Source organism: Archocentrus centrarchus, chromosome 14 (genome assembly GCF_007364275.1).
Source record: "Archocentrus centrarchus isolate MPI-CPG fArcCen1 chromosome 14, fArcCen1, whole genome shotgun sequence".
Lineage (NCBI taxonomy): Eukaryota > Metazoa > Chordata > Actinopteri > Cichliformes > Cichlidae > Archocentrus > Archocentrus centrarchus.
This window is the reverse complement of record NC_044359.1, coordinates 19,265,440-19,290,705: the sequence shown is the minus strand read 5'-3', so window position 1 is coordinate 19,290,705 and position 25,266 is coordinate 19,265,440. Positions and strand designations below refer to the sequence as shown.

General features: G+C 38.6%; 2 protein-coding genes across 6 annotated transcripts in view; one reads left to right on the top strand and one right to left on the bottom strand.

Moving 5' to 3' along the window:
- The window catches only part of LOC115792478 (glutamate receptor 3-like), an 82,187-nt gene extending 80,312 nt beyond the window's left edge, over nt 1–1,875 (top strand). The window contains exon 16 of the mRNA XM_030747024.1: nt 392–1,875. The gene's annotated coding sequence lies outside the window, so the exon portion shown is untranslated. The remainder of the gene's footprint in view (nt 1–391) is intronic.
- Nucleotides 1,876–2,561: 686 nt separating this feature from the next.
- Nucleotides 2,562–25,189, bottom strand: thoc2 (THO complex 2). 5 transcript variants are annotated; one of them, XM_030745794.1, is made up of 40 exons: nt 25,031–25,189; nt 22,452–22,507; nt 21,741–21,832; nt 21,370–21,421; nt 21,182–21,252; nt 20,884–21,005; nt 20,641–20,774; nt 19,636–19,796; nt 19,367–19,459; nt 19,019–19,174; nt 18,015–18,187; nt 17,615–17,810; nt 17,488–17,526; nt 17,216–17,346; nt 16,259–16,360; nt 15,487–15,571; nt 15,149–15,242; nt 14,607–14,687; nt 14,414–14,510; nt 13,942–14,059; nt 13,643–13,822; nt 13,319–13,483; nt 12,775–13,050; nt 12,516–12,536; nt 12,395–12,464; nt 11,898–12,055; nt 11,381–11,509; nt 11,158–11,289; nt 10,857–11,041; nt 10,116–10,291; nt 9,802–9,904; nt 9,251–9,636; nt 8,663–8,721; nt 7,074–7,139; nt 4,931–5,062; nt 4,691–4,757; nt 4,452–4,597; nt 4,235–4,311; nt 3,522–3,568; nt 2,562–3,434 (listed from the first exon to the last, which is right to left on the bottom strand). In XM_030745794.1, the coding sequence occupies exons 1-39, from the start codon at nt 25,093–25,095 to the stop codon at nt 3,541–3,543; spliced, it is 4,674 nt and encodes a 1,557-aa protein (XP_030601654.1). In that variant the 5' UTR covers nt 25,096–25,189; the 3' UTR covers nt 2,562–3,434; nt 3,522–3,540. The 5 variants fall into 5 exon arrangements, 3 of the variants coding, with proteins under 3 accessions (XP_030601654.1, XP_030601652.1, XP_030601653.1); XM_030745792.1 differs by having other exon boundaries at nt 12,395–12,536; XM_030745793.1 differs by having other exon boundaries at nt 2,563–3,434; nt 7,074–7,109; nt 12,395–12,536.
- Between the last annotated feature and the right edge of the window lie 77 nt (nt 25,190–25,266).

The window sequence follows — 25,266 nt, the reverse complement described above, 5'->3', positions numbered from 1 at the left end:
AACCAGCAAGATGGCAATGTAAATGCTCAGCTGGAAACTTTGTGACTTCAGCAACTAACGCAGTGATGTCACATGAACTACATCCATCTTTTATATACAGTCTGTGTCTTTAACACTTTTAAATTAAATCGTAGCTCCTTCTTTTGATAATGTTGATTATTAAGCTTAGTATCTAAAGTTAATTGAACATTTATCAAATTTATCTAACCTACAGAAGCTGGTTTGATGTTTTCAGAACAAAAGAGCCTTAAGTAATTATTTTCTTAAGATCAATTAACTCACTTTTCTGAGGCAGTTGGGGAATCTTTGTTTCTGAGTCAATGAGCCTGAAATTACACACACACCAGTTTTTCATTTGACTTTCTTTTGCACATCTTTTGGCTTCACACAGGTGAAGTGTTTCAATTACCGCTGGTGATGCTGGATGGAAACTGCCACTCTGTGTGACCCCGACACTCCGTGGTTGGCGTCCTGGAGGCAACAGCCTTTTTTGTCACCAACTTGGACACAAGCCTACAAGTCAACAAGTGCTCATTTTGGGTTATGAACCCATCACACTAACAGAGGGCAATGTTGCAACAGGACTTTTGCTTCTGGAAACATGGGATTTGCCTCTCGTAGTGCCTTATGGAGCATTTCTGCATCATGGCAATGCAATTAAAAATTTAATTCACTTGAAAATGGAAAAAAAAAATCAAAAATCTGTGGAAGTAGGGCAAAACATTGTTTCAAATGACAAATGAACTGTTGTAATTTCAGTTGTTTTCTATTTTAAAGAAGAAGAAAAAGCCATGATTTGAAATCAAAATCCTGGATTACTTATTTAGTCATTTGAATCCTTTACAGACATATTTTTGTGGTGAAATCTTAAGTTGGATAAATGTTATATTTAGTGAAGTAAAGTCATTTTCTTGTTTTACTATAAGGCTATTTTCAGTGTATCAGAATATCTAGGACAAGCATCAAACACTAGGGTTAAGAATCAGTTTAACTGACGATAGTGAATCCAGGTTTTTACTCAGAAAATATCAATAATGTGAAATTAGTGGTCATCTTAAACAGCTTTAGGTGGTGTTATTTTCAAAGCCAGCTGGACGTCATATATGACTGAACCTGTTTTAGATGCTCGTTTTTTAATCAACCTTGTGAGACTGCATTTCTTTCACTGTTGGAAAAGAAGCAATTCTTTTATTGAAATGAGGTCTGCGTTTAATCACTTAGTGCCATATTGTTGAAATCGAAAGAATCATAAATACTTTAGAGACTAGGAAAGTGACCCCTTTTTATGTGACAGAACATTCAAATTAACCGAGCTTATGGTTTACACTTTGTACACACTTTAGGAGCTGTTCTCATGTAAGCGCAGTATCTGCAACTGTGATTCTCGACATTTTCTTTTTTTTTTTGGTAAATGATAACACACCATAGCTTCTTTGGTCGTGACAAGCTTTCTGTGTCTATGCATTATGCAGAGGGGTGAAACTGTACATTGAGGGAAGAGCAAAGAATGAAACATTTGTCTGTTTGTATAAGTGAACTTTTTATATACTGAAGGGGGAAAAAAAAAAACTACAACTGCTACAAACGATGTATGCCTACATTTGTTTAGTATATCAGATTTTCTCATCCTTTTCTCCCCAGAAAAAAAAGTGCATGTGAATTTGGTGATAGTTTTTAAACAAATTGCAAATCAAAATTGACCCTGGTTTAGTCAGTGTCTATTAATGACATTTGATTTGGTTTTAGGTTTTCCAGTTCATTTGTAACAGTACCTCAACCATGAGAGTTGCATGTATGGACACAGTGAACCTCTGTGGAGAGGTCATGTACAAAGGATTTTATTACATTTACTTAATAAAAGCAGGTTTATATTCACATCTGGTACTTTTATTTGAAACAGTCATAAGCCACTGTTACCCATCTTTTGAATGTTTCGGATTACTCATTTTACTGACATTTCTTTATAATTTGATAGGAAAATGCAAGCTTTGTGGGAATCACCTTGTTGGTGCAAAAATACTATTTTAGGCCTGCTGAACTGTATTATCTTCGGTACTTTTCATCACAAATACAAATTATGTATTTTTGTGACAGGCTGCTAGTAACAAAGTGCCTAAAGATACAAGTTAAAATTGGTTCTTTGCCAAGATGTCTGTTAGGTGTAGACACAACACTGATTCATGCTTTGATTTAGGGGCCTTTTTTTTTTTTATATACTTGAATAATTCACGTCAGTGTTGACAAAAAAAAAGTCAATTTCAAGTCGTCGAGTGAAAAGCAGCCAATATCCAAAGAAAAACTCCAAAAGCCCTCCAGAACGCCTGGAGTACTGCTCAAGACAACTTAAAGAAAAAAAATAGGAAACACTCTTTGGAAATAAATGAAGAAATGAGTGGCTCAAAACTCAATCAGTACTGTAAATTGAGATACTTATGGGTTTTTTTCCCCATCCACTTGAGTGACCGGTCTGCAGATAATTTCTGCTTTGTGTTCATGATGAAGAAACGAAGGAAGGTAGACACAATATCAAAGTGACACACTAGGAAAACTATTATTTATTGATTTTTTTGTTGTTTAAAAAAAAAAAAAAAAAAGCTTACACTCATTGAGTACAGCAGATAAAATCTCCAAAATTCATTTTGAAACAGCTGTATCTGTAGTACAGATTTTTTGTGTGATTTTTTTCCTACAATTCTACATCTGAATCAAAGTCAAACTGATATTTTTATAAGTTATGTAAAAACCTGATTAACAGAAAAAAAACAAAACAGAAACAAATGAACTGTGTGGGACATTTAAAAAAAGTAAAGAAATAACATGATGTGAATTTCATGTTACCCTTTTTATTATTGTACACAATATACAAACTGGTCCTTTGTATAATTTTTCACACATCTACTGTCTTATTCAGATTAAAAGGTGGAGATGAATAAATAAAAGCATCTAAGTATCTCAAAAGGATATGAGGTAAGTGAGCATGGAAAGCTTGTTAACTCCAATAAAACAAGCAAAAAAGCAAAACCTGACACTGTACAAAGAAGACATTTTCAAGCATGAGATTATTGAATCCATGGCCAGATGTGACCAGGAGATCATTTCATACAGTAATCACATTTCTAGTTAGAATAATAACACTGTGATTACGGCAGCGTGTTGCGTCCATATCAAATAATAAAAAACAGACACACATTCACCAAAAAAAGGAAATTTCAGCTGGTTTACCGTAGTTTGAAATGGAAAAATAACGAGGTGATCAGTAAGCTTAGATAACTACAACTAACAAAGACTTGAGATGGGATTTTTTACAAAAAGGAAAAAAACAAAAACCGGGCCGAAAAAAAAAAAAAAAAAACAAAAAAATATTTGAGTTAACAACAAAATACAGACGGAGGTGCAGATGTCTTGCAGATAAAAGTACAGCTTCTCCAGTTCCGCTGCAGCAGAAAATAAATAAATTAATAAATCATCAGACACCGAGCACATGGTCAAAGCCATTTAAAAAGAAGCTGGGTGCATCTTACCTTCACTGATTAGTGCACATTATCTGTGCTTGTCAGAGGATTTATGAGTGTGACTGTTAAGGAAATGGTGAAATACTCAAGACGGGATAGCTGCTTATCAAAAAATGTTTGTTGTGGTGATGAGAAAAGTTAAATGGGTGCAATGCAGTGCTGGAAGAAGGTCCTCCGAATAATACACTGTATATTCAATTATGGGGACTTGTGACTGCTGTCACAAGTCCGAGTGCCTGATATAGCATAAATAAGCAAAAGGACTTGGGACACTGAGTCTTTGACACGTCCAAGTTACATGATGGGTTTAGATCAGCACACTGTACCAAAGGGGAGACAGGCCCACCATTACATGCTCAAAGAAGACAAGTGGAACAATTTAAGACCGAGGTTTATTGCGCCAATTACAACCAAATCCTGTTGGCTTGTTTCTAATTGTAAATGTGGCATCTACTGCAACCCTTACCGAGTGTTTGTAGTGACACATAACAGAATAAAATGAAAGTAATTATCCCATAACAGAAAACAGATTCAGTGTTGTGAACTGCTGTAAATATCTTTGAAACACTGGTAAACGATAAAAATTAAAATTGTGGATTGGAGCAAATCAGTTCACTCTATTTACACTGGTTGGTCTTTACAGTGAGAGATAAAGGCTGCAATTTACAAAGAGTCCATAAAATCACCTCCACACTGAAATGTTGCTTTATTTTTAAGGATATTGCTTTTTCTCTTCCTTTCCTCCGCTGCTGTCCCTCTTCTCTTTCTTTTCAGACTTGTCTTTATCATGTCTGGACTCCTGCAGCACAAAAAGAAACGGGGGAAAAAATTTAAATAATGATGACAGTGACAAACTCCAAAAGTCTTTAGAGAAAGTTCTTTAGTTGACAGCTGAGGAGAGAGTGAGACGGTGGCAGAGGGTGACCAGCTGAGTCTGACCTTCTTGCCGCCAGAGGATGTCCGCTCGGGTTTCACAGAGTCGGCCTTCTCTTTACTGGATGATTTGGATCTTTTGCTCTTCTCTTTTTCAGCTGATAGCGGGGAGTCACAGGAAGGACTTGTGCTCTTGCTGTTTTTGGAAGCATCTGAGAACAAAATATTGAGTTGCATTAATTTTTATTTTCTTGCTCAGCTGACAGCTCTTTCATATTTGTCAAGACAAAAAAAAAAACACTTACTGGTCCCGTTCTCATCCTTTCTGCGTTTGGCTTCTTGGCTCGTCTCATGGTCGTTGACTGCGTGGTCCTGATGCACAAATTACACAAGTTAATGATAACTAATATATCAACCATCTCTTGTTGCTACTGCCTGTCCATCCAATATGAAAATGTGTATAAAAACGAATGTGCACAAAATCACACAGATAGCTTTTATATAAACTTATTTCACATAGGTCAATGAGATTGTTAGATACTGACTCTTTTCCGGTCTTTCCGATCCTTTTCTTCCTTCTTCTCTTTGGATCGCCCTTGTGTGTTCTCTGAATCTTTCTTCTCCATCTCCCTCTCTCTGCTCTTGGACCGGGCAACTGAATTGAAGTTGATGTGGTGCTGGAAAAACAATTACATATGAACAGAACAACACAACCTGAATATGCAGGAGTGCCTTTAAACTGAATGTTAACGACAGTACAGCATTGTAGTAAAAGAAAAGACATTTATTTCTTACTCTACATTGATTACACACTTCCAAATATAGGTAGGACATGTGGCTACAAACTGTGTTCAACAAAGACTGCACAGTGGCTCAGAGCGGGTTGAGATCTGTGGAGCTGTCTGTCCCTATGAGAGCTAAAGAGGTCACCAAGCCAGTGCCGTCAATAATCAAGTCCAGAGGATAAAAAACATCAGACAGATTAAAGTTATTTGCTTTGTTAAAGTCAAGACTTTTCTTTAAGACGAGAATTAGGAAACTTCATTTCTGCACTGATACCGACACTCATTCTGATAGTTTTGCAGCTTGTTCCTCCAGTTTACCATTTATTACAGCACAAAATATTAATAAACTGCTTATAAAGAAGTAGGAAGCAGATAATTTAATTGCAGATGAACACATTCAGTGGGGAAAGGTAAAGACTCGTAAATAAACATAATGTAGGGTCCAACATAACTAATGGCCTGGGGCCGTTTAAAAAAAAAAAAAAAGCAAGCTGTCAGCTATCAAATGTCAATGAAAGTCCTTTTATTAAAGAAAAAGAGCAATTTGATCAACTGCAAAACTAAAAACATTAAGAAGAAGCTAAAATGGAAGCAGCCTGTAAACAGATAAACTGCTAGATCTCCTAAAGATTTCTGCTAAAGCCTGCAAGCTGACAGCAGCTGCCTCGATTAATCAGTGATGCTGCAGGGATGAGCCTACAGAGGGGCACAGCATAGTCTACCACATTTATTTTAAAGCCTGGTTGATGGTTTTCCTCATGATATAGATTTATAAAATTAAACAAATCTACCAATAAATTATAGACATGATAGATTAGGTTATTAAATTAATGAAATTAGCTTTTTTGTGGGCCAGTAAAAGTCTAATCTGTAATGCAGTGGGGAAAAATGCCATACTGAACATTACATAATGAATTTATAAAACAAATCTACATGAATTAAGATTTAAGATGTGAAATTACACTTTACAATTTCTGTATATTTATGATTAACAATCTATTTTCAGCTGTTACAGTGAATTAGAAATAAAGGGACACGAGTGTATATGTACTTCATTTTGATAAGATATTGAAGTCAACAAGAAATATGAGCCTAAATAAGCACACAGTAGTCAGTAACTGATGGTTTTCATTACACAAAGCATGCAGTGTAATGCTACACATTTCAGTTATAAATTTTTAAAGGGACACAACCTGCTAGGACTTCATATTATTATTCAGAGTGAAGTTTCTGGCATTTAATTTGTCCTTGCTGATATATATATATATATATATATATATATATATATATATATATATATATATATATATATATATATATATATATAAAAAATTTTTTTTAAATGGATGAACAATCCAGTCACTGCTGAACAAACTCTGAACATAAAAACATTCTTCATGAAGTTTAATTCAAAGGATTAAAACAGACTGTTTTAATCTCTTGTACTCATAGCCACAGCTAAAACGGCAAAAAAAAAAAAAAAGCAGGGGCATGAGACTGGTTCATGGTGTCAAGGATTTTTTTTTTTTTTATTTAAATGTCTACAACAATTTTTACCATCAGGTGATCACTTGGGAATGAGGCTAATGAGTCTTGAACGCAATAATAAGCTGCAATAATATTTTTTGTTTAAAAACAAAAAACAAAAATGAAAATGACTACAAGTAGTGTGAGAAGGTTAAATGACCTAACTGCGGTCCTTAGACTTACAGAGCCATTGACATCACCCCAGAACAAAGTGTGTGACCTGTGTTACGAGGTTCCTGCATGTTACAGGATCTAAAAATTAAATGTGTCCACCTCAGCTGAGCGCCAATGTAAGAGAGTTGCATGCACCTTCTGATTGGCAGGTTTTTGACTTGTGAACAAAGAAACTGAGAGGAGTAGAAGACTTAGTTCAAACCTTGGATGCGGTCTCCTTGGGTTCGATGCTATTGTCCTGTAGGGATGAATGGAGATGACAGATGAGCTGGGAGGGGGTGGGGGATTGGGAGGAGGTTGTCAGACAGCAGCAGAGAGTTGGAAAAAGGGGAGTTGGGGAGGTGGGGAGTTGGGGCTGGCCGGACCAACAGCACACTTCTCCCTTGACCTCTGACCTTCAAGGACTAAGGCTTTGACAAGGTTATAACAGAGGAGAAGTCATCATCTGGAATGTCAATACTTAAAATAGAAAAACCCTGAGCATATATGAAATAACTGCTAGTCTTAATACTACAGACATGTCTGCAATTTCAGGCAGCATAAAATAGAAGTCCTACTGCAGAGCTGGTTTTCAATACATCTAAAGTGCAAGTGCTGTAAATAGTGTGTGTGTGTGTGTGTGTGTGGGTGTGTGGGTGCCTGTGTGAGTGTATATATATATATATATAATATATATTTAAGAAAAATCACTCAATTTTTATGTGTTTGATTGCATCCCTACATAGGTAACTGTTGCTGTCACTTACAGTTCAGGAATGGAAAAGACACATGGAGCCTATTTCTCTGGTGGAAGGGTAAATTAAAGACCTATCACAAGCTTCCAGTGGTTTGGGCAACGCTCCAGACGATTCAGGCTTCGCCCACTCTCTCCCTCACTGCCTCGCTCTTTGTAGGGGTGGGCTTATTTTCTTCTGCATTTTTGGTAGATTCAAAACTGCAACATTCATTTTCTCCGTTGATCTCAGATGCTGGTGGCTCTGGTTTTCCACTCATCGCTTGCCAAGAGGTAGTACAGCTGAAGATCCCATTGGCTGGTAGTCGTAGGTATAGCACTGAAGGGGGGCGGACGGGGGGGTCAGACTGGACTTGCATCACGTGATGTGCAGACTGCATGAAGGCCGTTTTAACAAGCAGGGATAGAAGAGGGACTCAGCTGCAGCAGAGGCACTCCTACAGCAAGGTAGATGCTGGACACCATCCATCTTTGTGCTGCATCCGGGGTGGGGGTGGGGGTGACGTTGAGGGGTTAGCGAAATATTTTACATCACAAAAACCAGGAAATCTTCATAGCTCAGGAAAAAAAAGGAAGGGGGACTCTTGGGCACCATTTCAAGTAGTAAAACACTGCTCCAGGTTTAAAAAAAAACAAAAAAAAACCCTATGGAGTGCTCTTTATTTGTCAAGCCTTTTTTCTTCAGGTGAGTAGTATTCTCAAAAAGAAAAAAAAATCCACACGGAATATAGAAATTCTTTAAAAAAAAAATTTTTTTTTTTCTTCCCAAGGCACACTGATCGCTTTCATTAATATGAAAATAGGTAAATATTTCAATATGAAAATACTCAATATACACAATATTTTCTTGGCTAAGTCCTTGAGGGGATCTCTCCCAATTCTGCAAAATATCATGCTTATGTCCATGGAATGCTTTCCAACTCCCATGGATATGGTTGGGATTTCCATGTGCGACAATTCTCCTTGTTGATCTTCAGGGCTGCTGGAATGTGCAACGGCAGGGAACGCTCCGGCAGATAGAGAAGAAACTGGCACAGCCTTCCTCAAGCCATACTAACCTTAACAGACGAGGAGTGGGACGGGGAAGCGTGACTGTCGAGCTTTCGCCTTTTGTGATCTGAAGAAGACGGGCCAAATGAAACGGGTGTTAATCAAACTCAGCCTTCTAGAAAATATCTTTATCAGTCCATTTTATGCCTTATAGACATGTTACAAATGGACTCATTTTAAACATTATCTTTATTCTACTTTTCTAATTAAATAAATATGCTGAAATTAAAGCGCTGACTGCTTGAGTTGATTCACGTGACTCAATATTTTAAACCACAGGTGTCCAAACTTACAATTTGACCCTTTTACTTTTTTGACATTTCGCTTAACCCTCTTAATTGGAGGGGAAGGCGAAATGTCAAAAAAGTAACTTAAAGGGCCAAATTGTATGTTATTTTTGACATCAATTTGCTGACCGGAAGTGGGCGGGGCCAGTTTGGACACCCCTGTTTTAAACCATGTCAGCATCCAAGTGGAAATATTGTCACGTAATTAAAAGCATACACAAATTGAAGTTTAAGGACCTTATATAGTGTAGTCAAAATGTCACCACACATTTTTATGAGAAGTCTAACACAACTGGAAAGGCTTCTTACCCCTCTCAGATTCAGCCGACTCAGATCTGGGACCTGGTGACTTGAGGGACCCGGCCACAGCACTCCTGTCTCCTTTCTCCTTGCTCTTGGCCTCCTTGATGGCATCACGCTCCCTGGAGGGTTCCATGGGCTCTCCGTTTCCGGCTTTGGTCTTGTCATCTTTGCCACTCTTCTCTTCTGGCTTCACTTTCTCCCTGTCTGCCTTTGGGGTCTTCTCCTTACCCTCTCGCACCACTCGCTCCTCTTTCCCTGCTCTCTCGTCTCTCTGCTTTTCCCGACGGTTCTCCGCCTTTGCTTCTGGCGTGCTGCCGGGTGTCTTTTCCTTTTTCTCTTTTTTCTCTTTCCCACTCTTCTCTTTGTCGTCCCGTTCTTTAACAGCTTTGGTGCTGCAAAGAGATACATTTTTCCTTTTCAAAATGGTTTAGTCAAAAAGGTTTCACAGAACAGTTTGCTGTATCACAAAAACTGGTGACATGAAGCTCCATCCGGACACATTTTCAGCAGTCGATGAAACCTGGTGCACTGTTTAAAGCTTTGTTTTATTCTCCTACCTGTTGAGAGCACCATTGCCATTGCTGGTGGTCACTTTGGCTGCTGCACTGTTGGCTTTGTTCACTGGCTTTGTGGTCCCCTGAGATTTATCCTTACCCCGATCTGCAAAAAAAGGACAAAGAATTGTTTGCCAACAGGATTTATTAAAACTACTGACATTCATATTTGAAACTGAAGCAATGAATGTGTTTATATTGCATTTTAGTAGGAAAATAATAATGTAGACATAGACAACAAAGAACTTAGGCAATTTAATGTTTATCAGATTATTTATTTTAAAAAAACCAAAAAAAAAAAAAAACCAATCACTCACCACCATCCTCCGAAGTCCCCTCCTCTGTCTTGCTTGTGCTGGTGGCAGGCTTGCCTGTGCTGCCGGGCCCATTCTGTTGACTGGCAGGCGTGGTGCTGCGTGCGGGCTGCTCTTTGTGGTGAAACTCATTCTCAGGGACCATGTGCACCTTCTGGCTTTTCAAGCGACCTGAATAACTGTAAGATGCATAAAATGTTTGGAACAGCAGAGGCAAAACTCCAAAAGAACTTCTCAATGTCACACAGTTCAAAGATTTTACTTTCCGAAAGGGGAAAATAAGCATCTAACCTTTACCAGCATTACCCTGCTAAAACCTCAGTGTACTTGTCTAATAACAAGTATGAACACTTATGTGCTGATCAATATCCCCTAAAACACAAGAGTTCACTGTGTATAGAATTTCTGCTCAAAGATTTATAAAACTCTAGATTGTGTGCTATCTGCACATTTAAAACTAGAGACACTGGGCTTGCTATGTAGCTTTAAAGACTCAATGGCATTAGATTCTACCAATTCAGAGTTCCTTTACCAGCCATTAAAGGCTCAATTATCAACACTTAACATCCATCTCCACTCTGGGGCTAAAAATAAGATGCACCGACCATCTCGCAACATACTCAAACGTCTGGGCTACAGCCATAAGCTGCCACTCCTACATGTCTGAAAAGAGTTTATAACCCCACTTTACACCACAGATGTAACTGTAAGCTCCACATAGAGCTGCTCAGCACACAATGTTACCCCATTGCTAAGGCATAGAGGTCTGGCCGCTTATCCTTCTCTTCAAGGCAGATCTTGTGGACACGGCACTCTAGTGCTTGGCCCAGGTTCAGGACTTTTGGGTAGCAGGGCAGGATCTTGGTTAGCACGATTAAGATGTTCCGGATGTGGGTGTAATCTCCTGTTTCCAAGCAGTGAACCGACGCCTGGTTGGAGGAGAAAGCAAGGGCGTGATTGCGGTTAAACACACACCATCCAGAGATCTGCTTGACATTACTTGAACAGAATATAATAGAAGAATAACGGTAAAAGGGCAGCTCACTTTAGTCAGCATGTAATGCCATTTATGCACCACATGGCGAAAGTTTTCATAATCTAGCTGATCCGCTTTGTTGCCTCCATCAAATCCCGTGGCTCTGAAGATGGTGAGGAAGCCGGGATAATTGGCACACTCCTACAACCACATAAGGAGAAACAGATTCATATCCAGCTCATCTTGCATTAGAAAATGTTCACTGTCACACAGAATAGACAGACATGGACACCTTCTCATAGATGGCACGGTCACTGTGCCAGCGGGTCACCGTCTCCAACATGCAGCAGAGGAAGCGTCCGTAGCGGTGAGACTCATTTTCTGTACAACTGGCCACAGTATAAATGATAGCAGAGAACACCTGCCAAGGACAAAGTGGACTGCTTTTACTTAAAGAATAAAGCAGCATGTTGTATAAATTATGTGTATGGACTGCATCATAGAATAAGGGAAAAGTCTACACAAATTGTGGGAAGTGGGATGTTACAGCTTTTATGCTCATTTTCAATTTGCAGTGGTGCAGTAGAAATTCAAAGAACCACTCAGTTATATTAATTCTTTTTATTTTAATTGATTATTGCTGCTACTCCTGCTGAGTATGATGAATTAGAGCCTAGTTTATTAATCACACTATGAATGTTTATTATTTTCCTTTCTATAGCACTCTATGGCTTTAAGAAGAAAATGGAAATTAATTAATCATCACCATGCTAAGTGTATGAGGCTGAGTATGTATGCAAATCTCTTACCCTGTCATAGCACAGGAGGGTGCAGAAGTTGGGTGTCTTCTGCTGGTGGACCAGCTCAACAAATCGGGCGCAGTAAACCGCATCGATGGAGGAGAAGATGCAGCGAGGGAACAGACAGAGCTGCAGGAACTTTGTTATGGTCTCGTTTTTTGTGGATTCTGTCAGTAAGCATTTAGATTTGTGTTGATAAAACAATGGACATTAGATCACCCCCCATTATTGATGCTACTACATCAGCTTTGTCCCCCTGTACTACATTAACTGACTTCACAGTTACAGGTTGTACCTCAAGGAGTTCAAAGTGAACATAACATGAACAAGTAAAAAATATATACACACACTTTGTAAATAATGCAATAAATTTTATATTAATATCTCTGTGTCTGGAGAAAAAACAAACACTACAAATGTATGCACTGTTTTCTCTTCCTTTTTTTGGAAGACTGTGCACAAGCTGACTAAGATACATCAATGGCAACAAAAACTAAAATGCTTACTGGCCAATAACCAGTTGTCTTTCTCCAGTTTGAGGCGGTGGAGAACTCTTTGGACGTGCTCTAGCTGCTTCTTCTCCTCCTCCTGTAGTTTTTCCTGCAGCGCAGTGCAGCGTTCCTTCTCCTTCTTTTTCTTATTCATGGGCTACATTCGATATAAATGAAACAATAACCACACCAAAAAAAATGCACCCAATTGCTGATCACACTTCACAAGCACTTCACTGTCAGATCATCTTAGCATTCTCGCGCTCCTTTGTATTAGATGTTCTTTTAATTTATGGGGTTACACTGATCAAAATCTTCAGCAACACAACACAAACATATTTCTGTGTTAAATCTGAAATCTGCTGTGCAGCGATAACCGTCAACCAGCTACTCACGATCTCAGGGTTCTCCTCAATTTGCTTGATCTGAGCCTTGAGCTTATTGACCTCGCGCTCGTAGGCAGCATGTGGCACGGCCAAGTCGTACATAGTGAGGGACCAAAAGGTGGCGTAGAACTGAGGGCGGAGATCATCCCAGACCCTGGCTGGATGGAGCGATACCACAGCTTCATGCACTGGTGTCATCACCTGTTCACAGGCTGCCACATACTTGTGTACCTTCTGCTGCTGCCGGTTGCCCTTTTCTGCTTTTTTCAGCTCATCGTACTTTGACTGCAAGTAGAGAGTGTGTTAGGGGACCCTGAAAATCTTCAAGTAAAAAAAAAAAAAAAGGCCACAATTTTTTCACTGATTTCAAAGATTTTCTTAGTCGCAAAACTTTCTAGAGAGGCAGCAAAAAGTCATAACTTCAAACTTAAACAACAGTTTTAAAATCTTGCCATTTCATTAATAATGCTTGAGTACAGACAGCTTCAGCACAATTCAGGACTGACACAATTCAAAGGCAGTGAGTTGAGAAAATTGAGAGCAGTCTACTCACAAGTATCTGATGAGCATACATTGGCCTAGACAAGAAGAAGGCAGCATCATGTGGAGTGTGGAACTGGTTACAAAGGATGTCAATGGAGGGAACCCGCTTGATGTAGTCCTCTGTGCTGAGGTTGGAGGCCAGAAAACCACCAAACTGGACTAACGTGTCATGACACTGCAAGAAAACAATTAATTTAGGCACAAAAACTACAGTATTTTAGGTTTCTGTTGATAGGAGGCATGTAGTAAATAATTTAATTACAAAATCTTATTTAGCTGTCAAATGCAAGAGCATTCAACTGTTTATTTTTACTGAGAGAGAGAGCGCGCATACCTGGTCATACAAATGGCCGACAAGTTTCAGATGTTTCTCTCCACCCTCTAAGAAAACCACACCGTTTCGTTGCTGGGCCATGAGAAGACACAAGGGTAGTGCTAGTTCGTGATCCAGGAGAGCCTCCTTCAGACGCTGAGAGGACTTTTTAGTGTTTCTGATCTGGCCAAAGTATCCACCCTGTGAACGGAGTCAAACTCATAATGGCATGCACCTGAGCTGAGGTTAAAGCAATCGGTTCAGGTAGTCATAAAGCTCTTGCTAAGGAGACTGCATTAGAAAATGACAACTGCACATACCTCAGCTTTGAGCTGCTCGCCTCCTGTCATGGCCTCTAACTGTTCCGAGGTCATCTCATCTGTGATCTCAATGCCAGCCATTTTCTGCACCACCTCTTTCAAGATCAGCAGGTCAAAACTGCAGTAAGAAGAGGGACATATAAAGCAAAGCGCTGATCCTGATACGTTTAAATAAGAAACATAACAACTGCCAAATGCAACCACATGCTTGTTTGATGACCTTTATTTAATTGTGCGCTGGAAATTTAGTACATAAAACACTTCTGTTGTCTGGTTACTGATATTACAAGCTGTGTGTACAGCCAGTGTGTATCTTGTGTTATTTGAGATAATTATTCAAAATCCTTTTATCAGGCAATGTCAATGTTGACTAAGTGATATGAGAAAAAAATCCAATGGTGCTCGGACTCAAGCATATCCTGCAAGTTAGTCATTCTATGTCATTTCTACTAAACTGCTTGTAATCACTCACCTCTTCCCTGCTTTTAGCTGATTGGTGACGTATTGAAGGAGGCCAGCCAACTCAATTGGGTACTTTCTGAACACAGCTCCACACAAACTTGCCAGGCCTTGGCGTACCAGAAGAACAGGTGTATGTTATTCATTAAAACATCAAACAATTTCTCTTCTTTTGCATGCAAATAGAAAAAAGTGAAGCCACGCACTCTGAAGCCAGGAGGAGATGGTGGTGTCATCATGCTTCATCTTTTCCTTCTCAGGGTTGGCCAGAGCCTCAATGATGCAATCTGAAGACAGAGTTAAAAGGAAAAACACAGACAGACAAGCTCCTTCACACCAACAGCCGTGAAAACACAAACACTTGTTAGTTAACGGAACCCTTTAGGCATTAACCCTGTTTTTTGTAACATAAAAAACAAAGATTTATAATTAGGTGACCTTGACTTTTAACCTTGGCCTCAAGAAATTGATTTCTGCATAATGTCTTGATATGGAGAATAATCATGCAAGGTTTCATCAAAATCCGTCCTTAGATATAAAGTGGACATGAAAAACAAAAATAAAAAAAAAAAACAAAGATTTAACCATATGTCCATGACCCCATATACAATCCCAGCCTTGCATTGGTCATAAGCTATGTACTCATGAAGTCTGGCAAGTGTGGCTTCAATGCCTGGACACCCACCAGCCTTGGGTGATCACATAATACGTCCCGTCTTTTGACGGGTGTATAAAAAGTGTAGGATACAAGCCAAGACATCGTAGTTGAGGGATGTGAGGTATTTCAGGGAGTCTACCACTGGGACGATGAGGTTGTCGTACCACTGGATTTGAGACAGCATCTGTCATAAAACAAAGAGGTGGGAGGATGGAAAAATGATCAACTATAGAGAATGTTACGCATCATGCCACACCTGATAGCATTTGCCACTAATGAAAAGTCGTGTCTGCAAATACTAAATTGAGATGCTCATTTGAGCAGCTTTATTGGACAGCAAGAGAAATCTTACTGGGAGCTGTAGGGTGTGAACAAGGTGCTACATACATACACCATAAAATTAAATAATTACAGCAAACAGCACTTACATAATCAAAGAGGATGGTGGGATTACTATGGCTCAGCTTCCCAATCTGCCTTCCAGATTGTTTCACATTCTCTTTGGTCAACCGCCTGGGGGGTGGGGAGGGGGGTGGGTGGGGGGTAGACAGAAGATTTAAAAATGCAAGATGACACAAAGAGAACTGTAAGCAAAGACCGTCACTTCTGTAAGTTTCCCAGCAGTTGGGAAAAGCTCTTCCGGTTGTCAGCTTATGATAAATGAGCTGTTACTGATTTTTTTTTTAACTTGCCCAGCACAGAAAACAACCCCCCCCTTTTAAATCCCTGTGCTGTTCAACATGCCCACATTTAACTGTCCTTAAAATAAAGAGCTTCACTTCAAGTGCCCAATTAAAAACAAAAACATTTCTACGGGTTTCCATTCAATGGTTTATTGGAATTACACTGAACATCCATCTTCTGCTCATTCAATTACTTTTAAGATTGTTAAGAAATTTGTTCCTAAAGTTCAAAGGTTAAAGAGCCAACAAAGTAGGAGCTTCCTCAAACCAATGAACAACAGACCAAAAGTTAAAGATAGTCTTTATGTGATGATGGCTGTGAACTTCAGCAGGCAGTGTGATATGTTTGAAGCTGGATTTATTTTCCAAAATGTTTCAGTATATAAATCTGTTCACCCTCTGAAGTAATTTACCACACATAATGGAAAGGTAATATCTAATTCACACATTTTAAACAAGAACAATGAACACTGGAACATTAGACAATATCTGACACTGAAAAGAAGAACCAACTTACTTCATGATGTATTTGGCCCTATCCACAGTCTGAGCTTTGACTTTAACCAATAACGGATGGCTGGAATATGTCTCATTCTTCCATTGCCCGTATAACCGATACCTTAGGGAGCACACAATGAGAAAGCACAATTAAACACTTTAAGTACTGGCAAGACTGGGACATACTAATAATCTATAATTTCACAGCTGTCTTAGCACGCTTTTGAGGAAAGAGTTTAAAAGAAAAAAAGGAAGTTCATCAAGCTTGCAATACGGAGCAGTTCACACATTTGCTAATGTATCTCATTTGCCATTTTCCAGATAGTCATGTGATATTCCCTCATTTGCTTCACTTGAACTACAAAAATCGAACACGAAAGTAATTAAGTGTGTCATATTTGAAAGATTAAAAAAAAAAAGAAGAAAGAAAAAAAAAACAAAACAAAACAAAAAACCCTTCAAGATGCATCCACAGTACAATGACCAACCCACTGACATAAATGAGCTGCAGTATTTTCCCCATCTGTAGTTTATACAAAGCCATTTATTTTGAGGCTGTCGAGACAGTACAGTATGTAGATTATTTCACTGTAATTCAAAGCGCAACTATCACAGGTAATCTACAACTTTGTATTATGAACTGACAAACTGACAGGTACAACCAAAAGTTAAAAAACAACAACAAAAAAATCCTCTGAGCATGTGGAGCGTCACTGCCTGTCAGCGTTGTCCCATCAAAGGCACTCAAAGTAAAACTCTTGCACTACTTGGAAACGTGGATTGCACACAGAAGCACGCATCTCACTTTGCACATCCAAGCACGGTTTCAACAACTGAGTGCGATCATGTGCGGTAGTTGTTTTTGCCAGCTAGTAAACGCATCCTCGAGCTATGCCTGAGGGTTTACGATCCAACGATTACACAGCCCCACATGTGGTGTACTACGTGTAGTGTGTGAGTTTGGGCGTGTCCTTACCTATGATGATAGGGAAAGAGTTTGAACAGACCCCACAGTTCCTCAGACATGCAAGCATTGCACTCCATCAGGGAAAGAGAAGGGAGTAGCACCTGATCTGCAACACTCAGGAAACAACTCAACAATGTGTCCTACAATGAAGACACAAGCAACATGAATAAGCTTCTCAATGTCACATATACAATAGATAACATTTAACCCATTTAAGAAAAAAAAAGAAAGAAAAGGGTTTCATGCTAAAACATCAGTGTTTCTATAGGTACCATGCTTACCATTTTGTCTTTCACCTCAGGTCTGTTATCACTTTGGTACTGAGGAAAAAAAACACACCAAACAGCAGTCAAAATAAGATTAAGGCTGCATTGCAGATGTAGGAAAAGTGGTTAGTTTGTGGCGTACCTCCTTCATGAAGGCCTTGCCAAGGCGAACAATCTTGGCAAAGAGAATAGGGTCATGGGAGAGGTGGGGGCCCAGGTAGCAGAGCATCCTAAATGTGTCCCTCCTTAAGTCCTCAAAGCTCTCTGCAGGTCGAGGGGCCCGCTTGCTCCTTAGTGGGTGCATTACACATCCTCTTGCCCCTTTAGGAACACCAGCCCTAAAAAAGTACAGAGCAGTGTATCAAAACTTGTGTTTAATTTTATAAACTTTTTCCAAATCAGTTATTCATTGTCCATTTCCTAATGGACTTGTATGACTAAAATTAAGAAAAACTCAAACTGTAAAATACGATATATGTATGTTGCATTCTTTTGGCTCTGACGACACATGGTGTGCAGTAAATGAAACATGAAATCGGCACCTTCTGTAAAGAGGCTCCACAGTCAGGTGTACAAGCTGGCAGAGCGCCAGCGCGATGGCCTTGTGAGAAGTGGCATAGAAGGAAGGCATCTGGTCCATAATACTCTGGGCATGGTGCCAGTCTCCAATCCTAAGCAGCGCTTCCAACAGACCAAGCTTCTGGTTATCAGGTGGCTGTGGGCACAAAAAAAATAGGAGCAACTAAGTGTCTATTGTTAAATATGCCAATGTTCACTAATGTAATTAGAGTAGATGAAAGAAGCAGGCACAGCTGCTGTCACAAAACAAACTGACAGAGGCAGTACTGTCGAAGATGTTAGTACATTCAGTTGCATTCAGTTTGTTGGGATGAACCGTTCTCTCACACTATCACACTGAAGCAATCATTTTGTTTAGAGAAAGTCAGAATTTTATATTTTAGGAATTAAAAACAGGAACATTAATTTGGAAACTGATATTTTGACATCTCTTTTCTTTTGTCCATAGTTATCCAAACTCGGAAATTAGTACAATCAAGTTCCAAACCTTTCTATACTGCTAAAGAACCCTATTATAACAATGGCATTTATATAATAAAATGTGATTTTTCTTTTCTTTGTGGTTATTCTGCATGAAGTGTAGTTGCTCTGTTTCATTCCAGTTCACTAAAGCTAAATTAAAAAAAACAAAAAAACAAAAAAAGAAACAAGCATGACACACTTTAGTTAACTGAAAAATGAAATAATGAAATTAATAAAAACGGAACTAAAAATAAACATTTTAAGCAATAATATTAAACAGATCATCAAAATCAATCTGGAAAATAACTGAACAAACGTAAACTTAAAACAAAAAACTAAGCAAAAATAAAGACACATTAAATATACAGAACTATAGTAATTCTGCTCTAAGTGGAAATTTCTGCTAAACTTTCTTTTTTATCTTTTGTCATTTGGAAACATCTGGCTCACCATCCATCCCAAATGCACTTACATACAACCATAATGAGAATAAAAGCTTCATCACCTTGTCATTTTTCTCTTCTTCCTTCTCTTTGTCCTTTTCTTTGTCTTCACTTTTCTCAGAGGGCAACACAACCATGACCAGCTTGCGAGCAATTTGCTTGGCCTCCGAGATGTCTCGTTTGTGTTCCTCTATGATGGCGGCATCTAGTGGCATAAGCTGGAAAAGCACAAAACAAAAAAAACAAAAACAAATTGAGTACTCAGTGTAGGAGGAATGATTTTATCCAGAATTCACAATTAATGTACATAAACTGACACTAAATTTTGGTACATATGATCCATAAACCTAAATTTAGCTGATGCTCTAACTAATGTGGTAATTAACTGGACTTGCAGGACCCTCTCTTACATGTACGTAGAGATCTTCGAGCTCAATCAGGTTAGAGTGCAGGAGGGCAGCAGCAATATGATAAAGTGACTTTGGGGTTTCCTCATTAGGCTCCTGAAAAAAAGAACATTGCAAATACATTATCATGGAAAAGAGAAGTGATAAAAAATATGATTCAGGCATTAACCTCGGGGTTACAGGATGTATTTTAAAATATGGACAATAACTTTTAGGTCATTGATTATACTACTGGACACAATCTGGCTGCCAACATTTTATGATGTTCTCACCTGGTAGAATTTGAACTTAAAACCCAGAATGTGGCAAAGGGTGAGCGGCTCACACATGTAGGACTTGATGAGGGCCAGAAAGAACTCATCTTGGTCAGAACGACTCTCATATACCTCCAAAATTATGTCCAATACACGATTAGGGTCTAGGTTGAAGCATCCTGCAAGCAAAATAAACAGGAAGACTAAACAGGCAACAAAGAGAAATAAAAAAAATAAAAATAAACAGATAATCCGTAAAATGTGCTGCGCAAAGATAACAGAAAAGCAGAGCCACTGGTACGCCTTACTGTAAGGGACGGGTTCAGGTTTTTATTTTTATGTCATACCTCTGTATTTGTACATTTAAAGTCCTGAATGAACAGCTGTATAAAAGAGCCAGTGCTGAATTTTGCAAGTGAACAGTAAAGCAGTATCAAATTAACTGCCTTGTAATACTATTCCTTTGTACATTCTCAGACTGATCAAATTAAATACTGTAAATTTACTGTAGTATAAACTAAAGTAACTCCAACACAGTCAAGTGTCAGATTAAATTCATCTCTGTCCAGACTCATATGTAGACAAGATGTTGAAGGAATTAAATAGGAATTAATAAAAAGGTATTGAGTTTATAAAGTCTGGACAATCAAACTGATGCTGAACACAAAGATGACAGCAGACTACGATTCAGTTATGGCAACACAGAAGATCTATACAGTAAAATCACCTGTTTCAAAATGGGCAGCCAAGATTAGTGTCACCAATTCCAATAAAGAGCTATGACGCTGAATGATGGCCGGAAAAGTGATTTTGCAGCGCATGCTACAGTGAAGCAGACCTTCAATCTTTTGGATTTAAAATCTAATTTCTTTATCCTTTAATCCTATTAGACAACTGGAAAACATAATGCCTCTGGCCATGGCAATCAGTGACAAAGAGGGATAAAAACACACTCAACAAGTGTGTAGATGATGTCAGCACCACCATGTGTGACGCAGTGACAATGAAAAGGACGTCTGGTACCTATGAGGGACTTGATGCTCTCCAGAACAATGTGGCTGGTGATATTGCCTGATAGGTCTTGGCCTAGCTCAGCGATTAGTTTGGCGTAGCCCTCATTCTCCTCCCTTAGCAGGTTAAACTTCTGCTGCTTGTAACTGAAAACAAACAAAAAAAAAAAAGTTACACAAATATTGCAAGGATTTATGGAGCATCTTATCCATTTGCATGTGACTACATCTTTATTACACGGTACACTATACTTACAATAGTTTAGTCTTGATTTTGACAATCTTCTGATTAAACTGATGCGCTTGTTTTATAAGTCCAAGGGATTCAAGGGTTTCTGGATCCAGCCTCTCTTTCAAAATGGCCTCTGGGAGAAAAATCTGGAAGGGGGGAAAAAAAAAAAAGCATGTAATTAGTTCATTGTAGCACTTTATTGGAGACGTCACAATTGGTAATCTATCTATAAATTTAAATAAATGGTGGTATACATTTTACTTGTTTTATTCGATCAGCTGAAAAAGAAAAGAGAGAAAACGCAAAAGAAAGAAATACTTACTAAACATGCTCCAACCAGCTGTGTGTAATGGTCACGTTTGTTTTTTTCTTCCAGTGCACTGGTCTCTAAATCTGTAAAAGACAAACAAAATAACACATATATCACATTGGCTGATAACATAAAGCACAATATATTAAAAAACAAAACAAAGAAAGTAAGAAAGAAAGAAAATCAAAACCACAAGTTACCAAGTATACTGAACACATCTGCTAAAATTGATGGCATGTCTTCTCGGAGTTCCTGAAAACGAAACAAACCAAGAGATAAGTGAGACTGTTTAGGCCTGGAAAAACCTAATGTTACAAGGTGCACAAATCACACATCCTCTGTCAGTAAGCAGACTTTTTGTTATTTGTATTTGCAAAACATCATATCTTTAAACAGACATAATACTGAACACATTATGTGCCAAAATAAAATGCTAACTTGTAAACACCTGCCATTTGGTTATTATACACACAATTGATGTACTGCTGTAATTTAAATAACGTTAAACCATTAGATTAAAAAACAAAACTTACAAAAAAACTAGAAGCAAAAACAACAAAAACAAATGTACCATCATGTCCCCAAGGACGCTGGTGACAAGATCCAACTTGAGGTTCCCCTGTACAACTTGCCAGCAGAGCTCGTATAAGGCAGTCTGTATGTCTGCAGGGGTAAACAGACAAAAAAAAAAAAACAAGGCAAGTTTTATCTAATACTGAATAATAAAAATAACTGGGAAATACTTGATAATACAAACTGAAACGTGTCTAATATATCAAAGATTCAGTCTGAAAAAATGTGAAACATGCAAAGTATGCTCAAAGTCTTCCCTTTTTTCCCCGTTGTTGAATAAAGGGCAGGTAAGTGTTTTGCAGAACACATTGTGAGAGTAAAATTTGATCTTTTTGCATATACAATCACTTTATTATAAATTGTTTAATACAGCAGTGTTATGTCAAATTTTGTGACAGTTTTCAGCACATGCCATGCATAAACCTTTACATGGTGGCTTATTACATGCACTTGGCTGCTCAGTTCTACACAAGCCATTGTTGAATTTCTACGTGAACAGTTTCATGTTTGAATTAAACACTGCTTGTGAACTTTATTTAAGACTATCTGATTTCACCTATTTGAATCTACCTTTGGTACATAATTTTGCATTCTTTTTGCAAACCACACCAATTCCCAAAGTGAACATGAGTATGAAGGACAAGATAAAATATGGTGACATATTCATACAAGAACAGTATTACAGGAAAGAGGGTCACACTCAACTCACCTCTATTTTCACTTCCATGATCTGCTTTCTCCGTCAGGTCTTTGCAGAGTTGTACACTATGGAGAGAGAGAAATTTGTTTTTGGACTAGGGTACATAAACATGACAATGAAAAAACCTTCTACAGCTCAATAAACGAACTAGCATCCATGAAAAACAAAATCTGTTTGTTCAGTGTCGACAATTACAACACAACAACATTCTTGTAACGTCTTGATCACTTCCAGGTAACCCTTCTTTCCTCCAAGCTATATTTCTAATTCATATAACACTACCCCTTTATTTACACCTTCATCCAGAGTGTCGACATGAACACCGTCTTAGGCTTATCCTACTAGAGCCTTCGAACAAATATAAAGCTACTATGTCACATTATCAATGTAGTAACTCAAGAAATACCCACATCATCAATGCAGTAATGAGTATATAGGCTGAAACTGCTGTGACTCTCAACTGTGTGCATGCATCAAAGTAACAAGAGCACTGGCTTATAGGTTTCCTGGACAGATTTCTGTCTGGACCTGTAGGCAGGACAGCATCTACCTTTTTCTGTTACAAAACGCTTACAGATTTCTCGTTAGTATTTTTTTGAGTGCCATGTCTCTCGCTCTTATGACGACTGTGTCTAGTTCAATAGATATACCTCAGCCGATGGATCGAAAGACTTAACAGTTCTCCCAGTTGACTGGTCTTAAAGACGCAGCAATGACAAAGGCAGAGTAATCAAGCATGTTCTGCCATCCACATCCCATTCATTAAAAGGTACAATGACACACACCAAAACACACTAGCTGCTTTCCTCTGTCACAGATTCAGTGTGCTCCCATCAGCTTAATGGTTGGAGATAACAGCTCGTCAGTTGCTAGACACACTGAAAAAGAAGTGCAAATGTGCTACAAAAAGCACACACCTTGGACTGTCAGAGCCCTAAGGTCAAATGTGGCAAAGCTGCTATTTGACACCATTTTTACTACTTTTAAGCTAAAACCTGGCTTCTCTGGGTTTGTTTAATTACAGTTTCACTGGCACAACTGAATGTTATTAAAAACATGTAGGCCCAAATGCCCACGATGTTTGATATGAATGCGTTATGACCTAAAAATATTGGTTAAGTAATAACAGTGTGATAGTTTCATTATCAGCATGAAAATGACCTTTTCATTCGCTGCCTGGCACAGAGCTGTCACAACACAGGATGGCATCCCACTGTGCTGCCATATCACACTTGCACTGTAATGTATTTAGCTTTGGTATAATGGGTAATTTGTCTTGATGGGAACACTTTAATAGTTAACCCTTAGTTGCAACTGTCTGGTACAATTTTCAGTTTAAGCGCTACCGGGTATTAACGCAAGCTTGCAGAGTATTTCACCGTGGGCCTTTTTTTTTTTTTTTTTTTTTTTTAATAAATATGCAAGGCCTTCAGCACCTAATCGGAGCTAGTACTGTGGATGAGCCTATTGTGTCTCAGCTCGTACGCGACGGGAGCGCTCAACATAAATGCGTGAAATTATTACTGACAACGTTTTTATTTTGGTTTGTCTGTTTTTAAGAAAACAATTTAACAATTTTAAGATAGCAGCCGCTGTACATCAAGATGCTGGGGCAGGCTTTTATCTGCTTAAATTATAGAGTTTAGCATGTAACGTTAGTGATAAAGTTGACTCTCGTAGTCGAGAAACCATTAGTTAGCACCAAGCGCACAAATGTGCATCGACGTAGACCCTTGGCTCTAATCCACTGTATCTTCGCGAGTCTTACTTTATGGTAGCAGCTAACTTATCCAGGTGAAATTAATGTCAGCTAACAGGATATAATGTTAGCTGTAGCTAGGTTCACGTTATGACTAAAGTCTCCATCTCCTGAAAAAAAATATATGGTCAAATAAGACGTTTTATTAAACCGAATCGTTAGCTGTCGTCGTTACTTTTCCAGGCGTCCACGCCTTAAACATTTAAAGCATATAAGAAGGAATTCGACATCACAATTACCGTCGCTAACTGTTACAGCTAACTTGCTATAACGATATATCAATATCCGTTGTTTTCCCTCCACACGATTATTTACTGCTAAGGTTATTACAGATTGCCCAAAGGGGTTTTCTTGTCAACTGCCTCTCAGTTGTCTGCTGGAAGTTGACGTCTGTCAATTCCTTGAACTCTGGAAGTAAATTTACTCCAGTTTACTCGAAGCAACCGAAGAAGATGCTAGCTCGCTTAGCTTTAATAGCCATCGTGTTTACACATTAACGGTAAGCCTAAAGGGAGCGTAAGCTAGCTTGACTGCTAGAAGGCACCGTTTGCTTGTACGGTGATGTTAAAAGTAACTGACGTCTCCATTTCACAAGTCAACCAAATTAACTGTGTTCAGTATTGAGCTACAACTACACAATGTGTACTTTTTTTCATAAGTGACGATTGTAATCCACTTTATGTTTTAGCTTCTTAGCTAAAGCTAACACACCCAAAGACCGGCCTTATATTTGAATGCTAGCTACGTCATTTTTTGATAGTTTTTATGAGCAAGCAACCGGTAAACTCATGCAAAATTGAACACGGCGTTGAAATTCAGATACACTCACAACTCATGTTTTCCTGATTTTTCCCAGTTTTTGATCCATTCACCAGGAAGGGTAAGTGTCGCCATCTTCCATGCACACAGCCCGGATGTCTAGTTTTTCATCATCATGGCACACACAGGGTCAAATGTGGTGGTTAGCAGCCGCTGCTAGCTCGCTGTTGCATTGTGGGACATCGAGAGCCGTGTACCTGAGGTTTTTTGAAAGTCTTGTGAATTCTGTTCTGTGTTTGTAGTGCT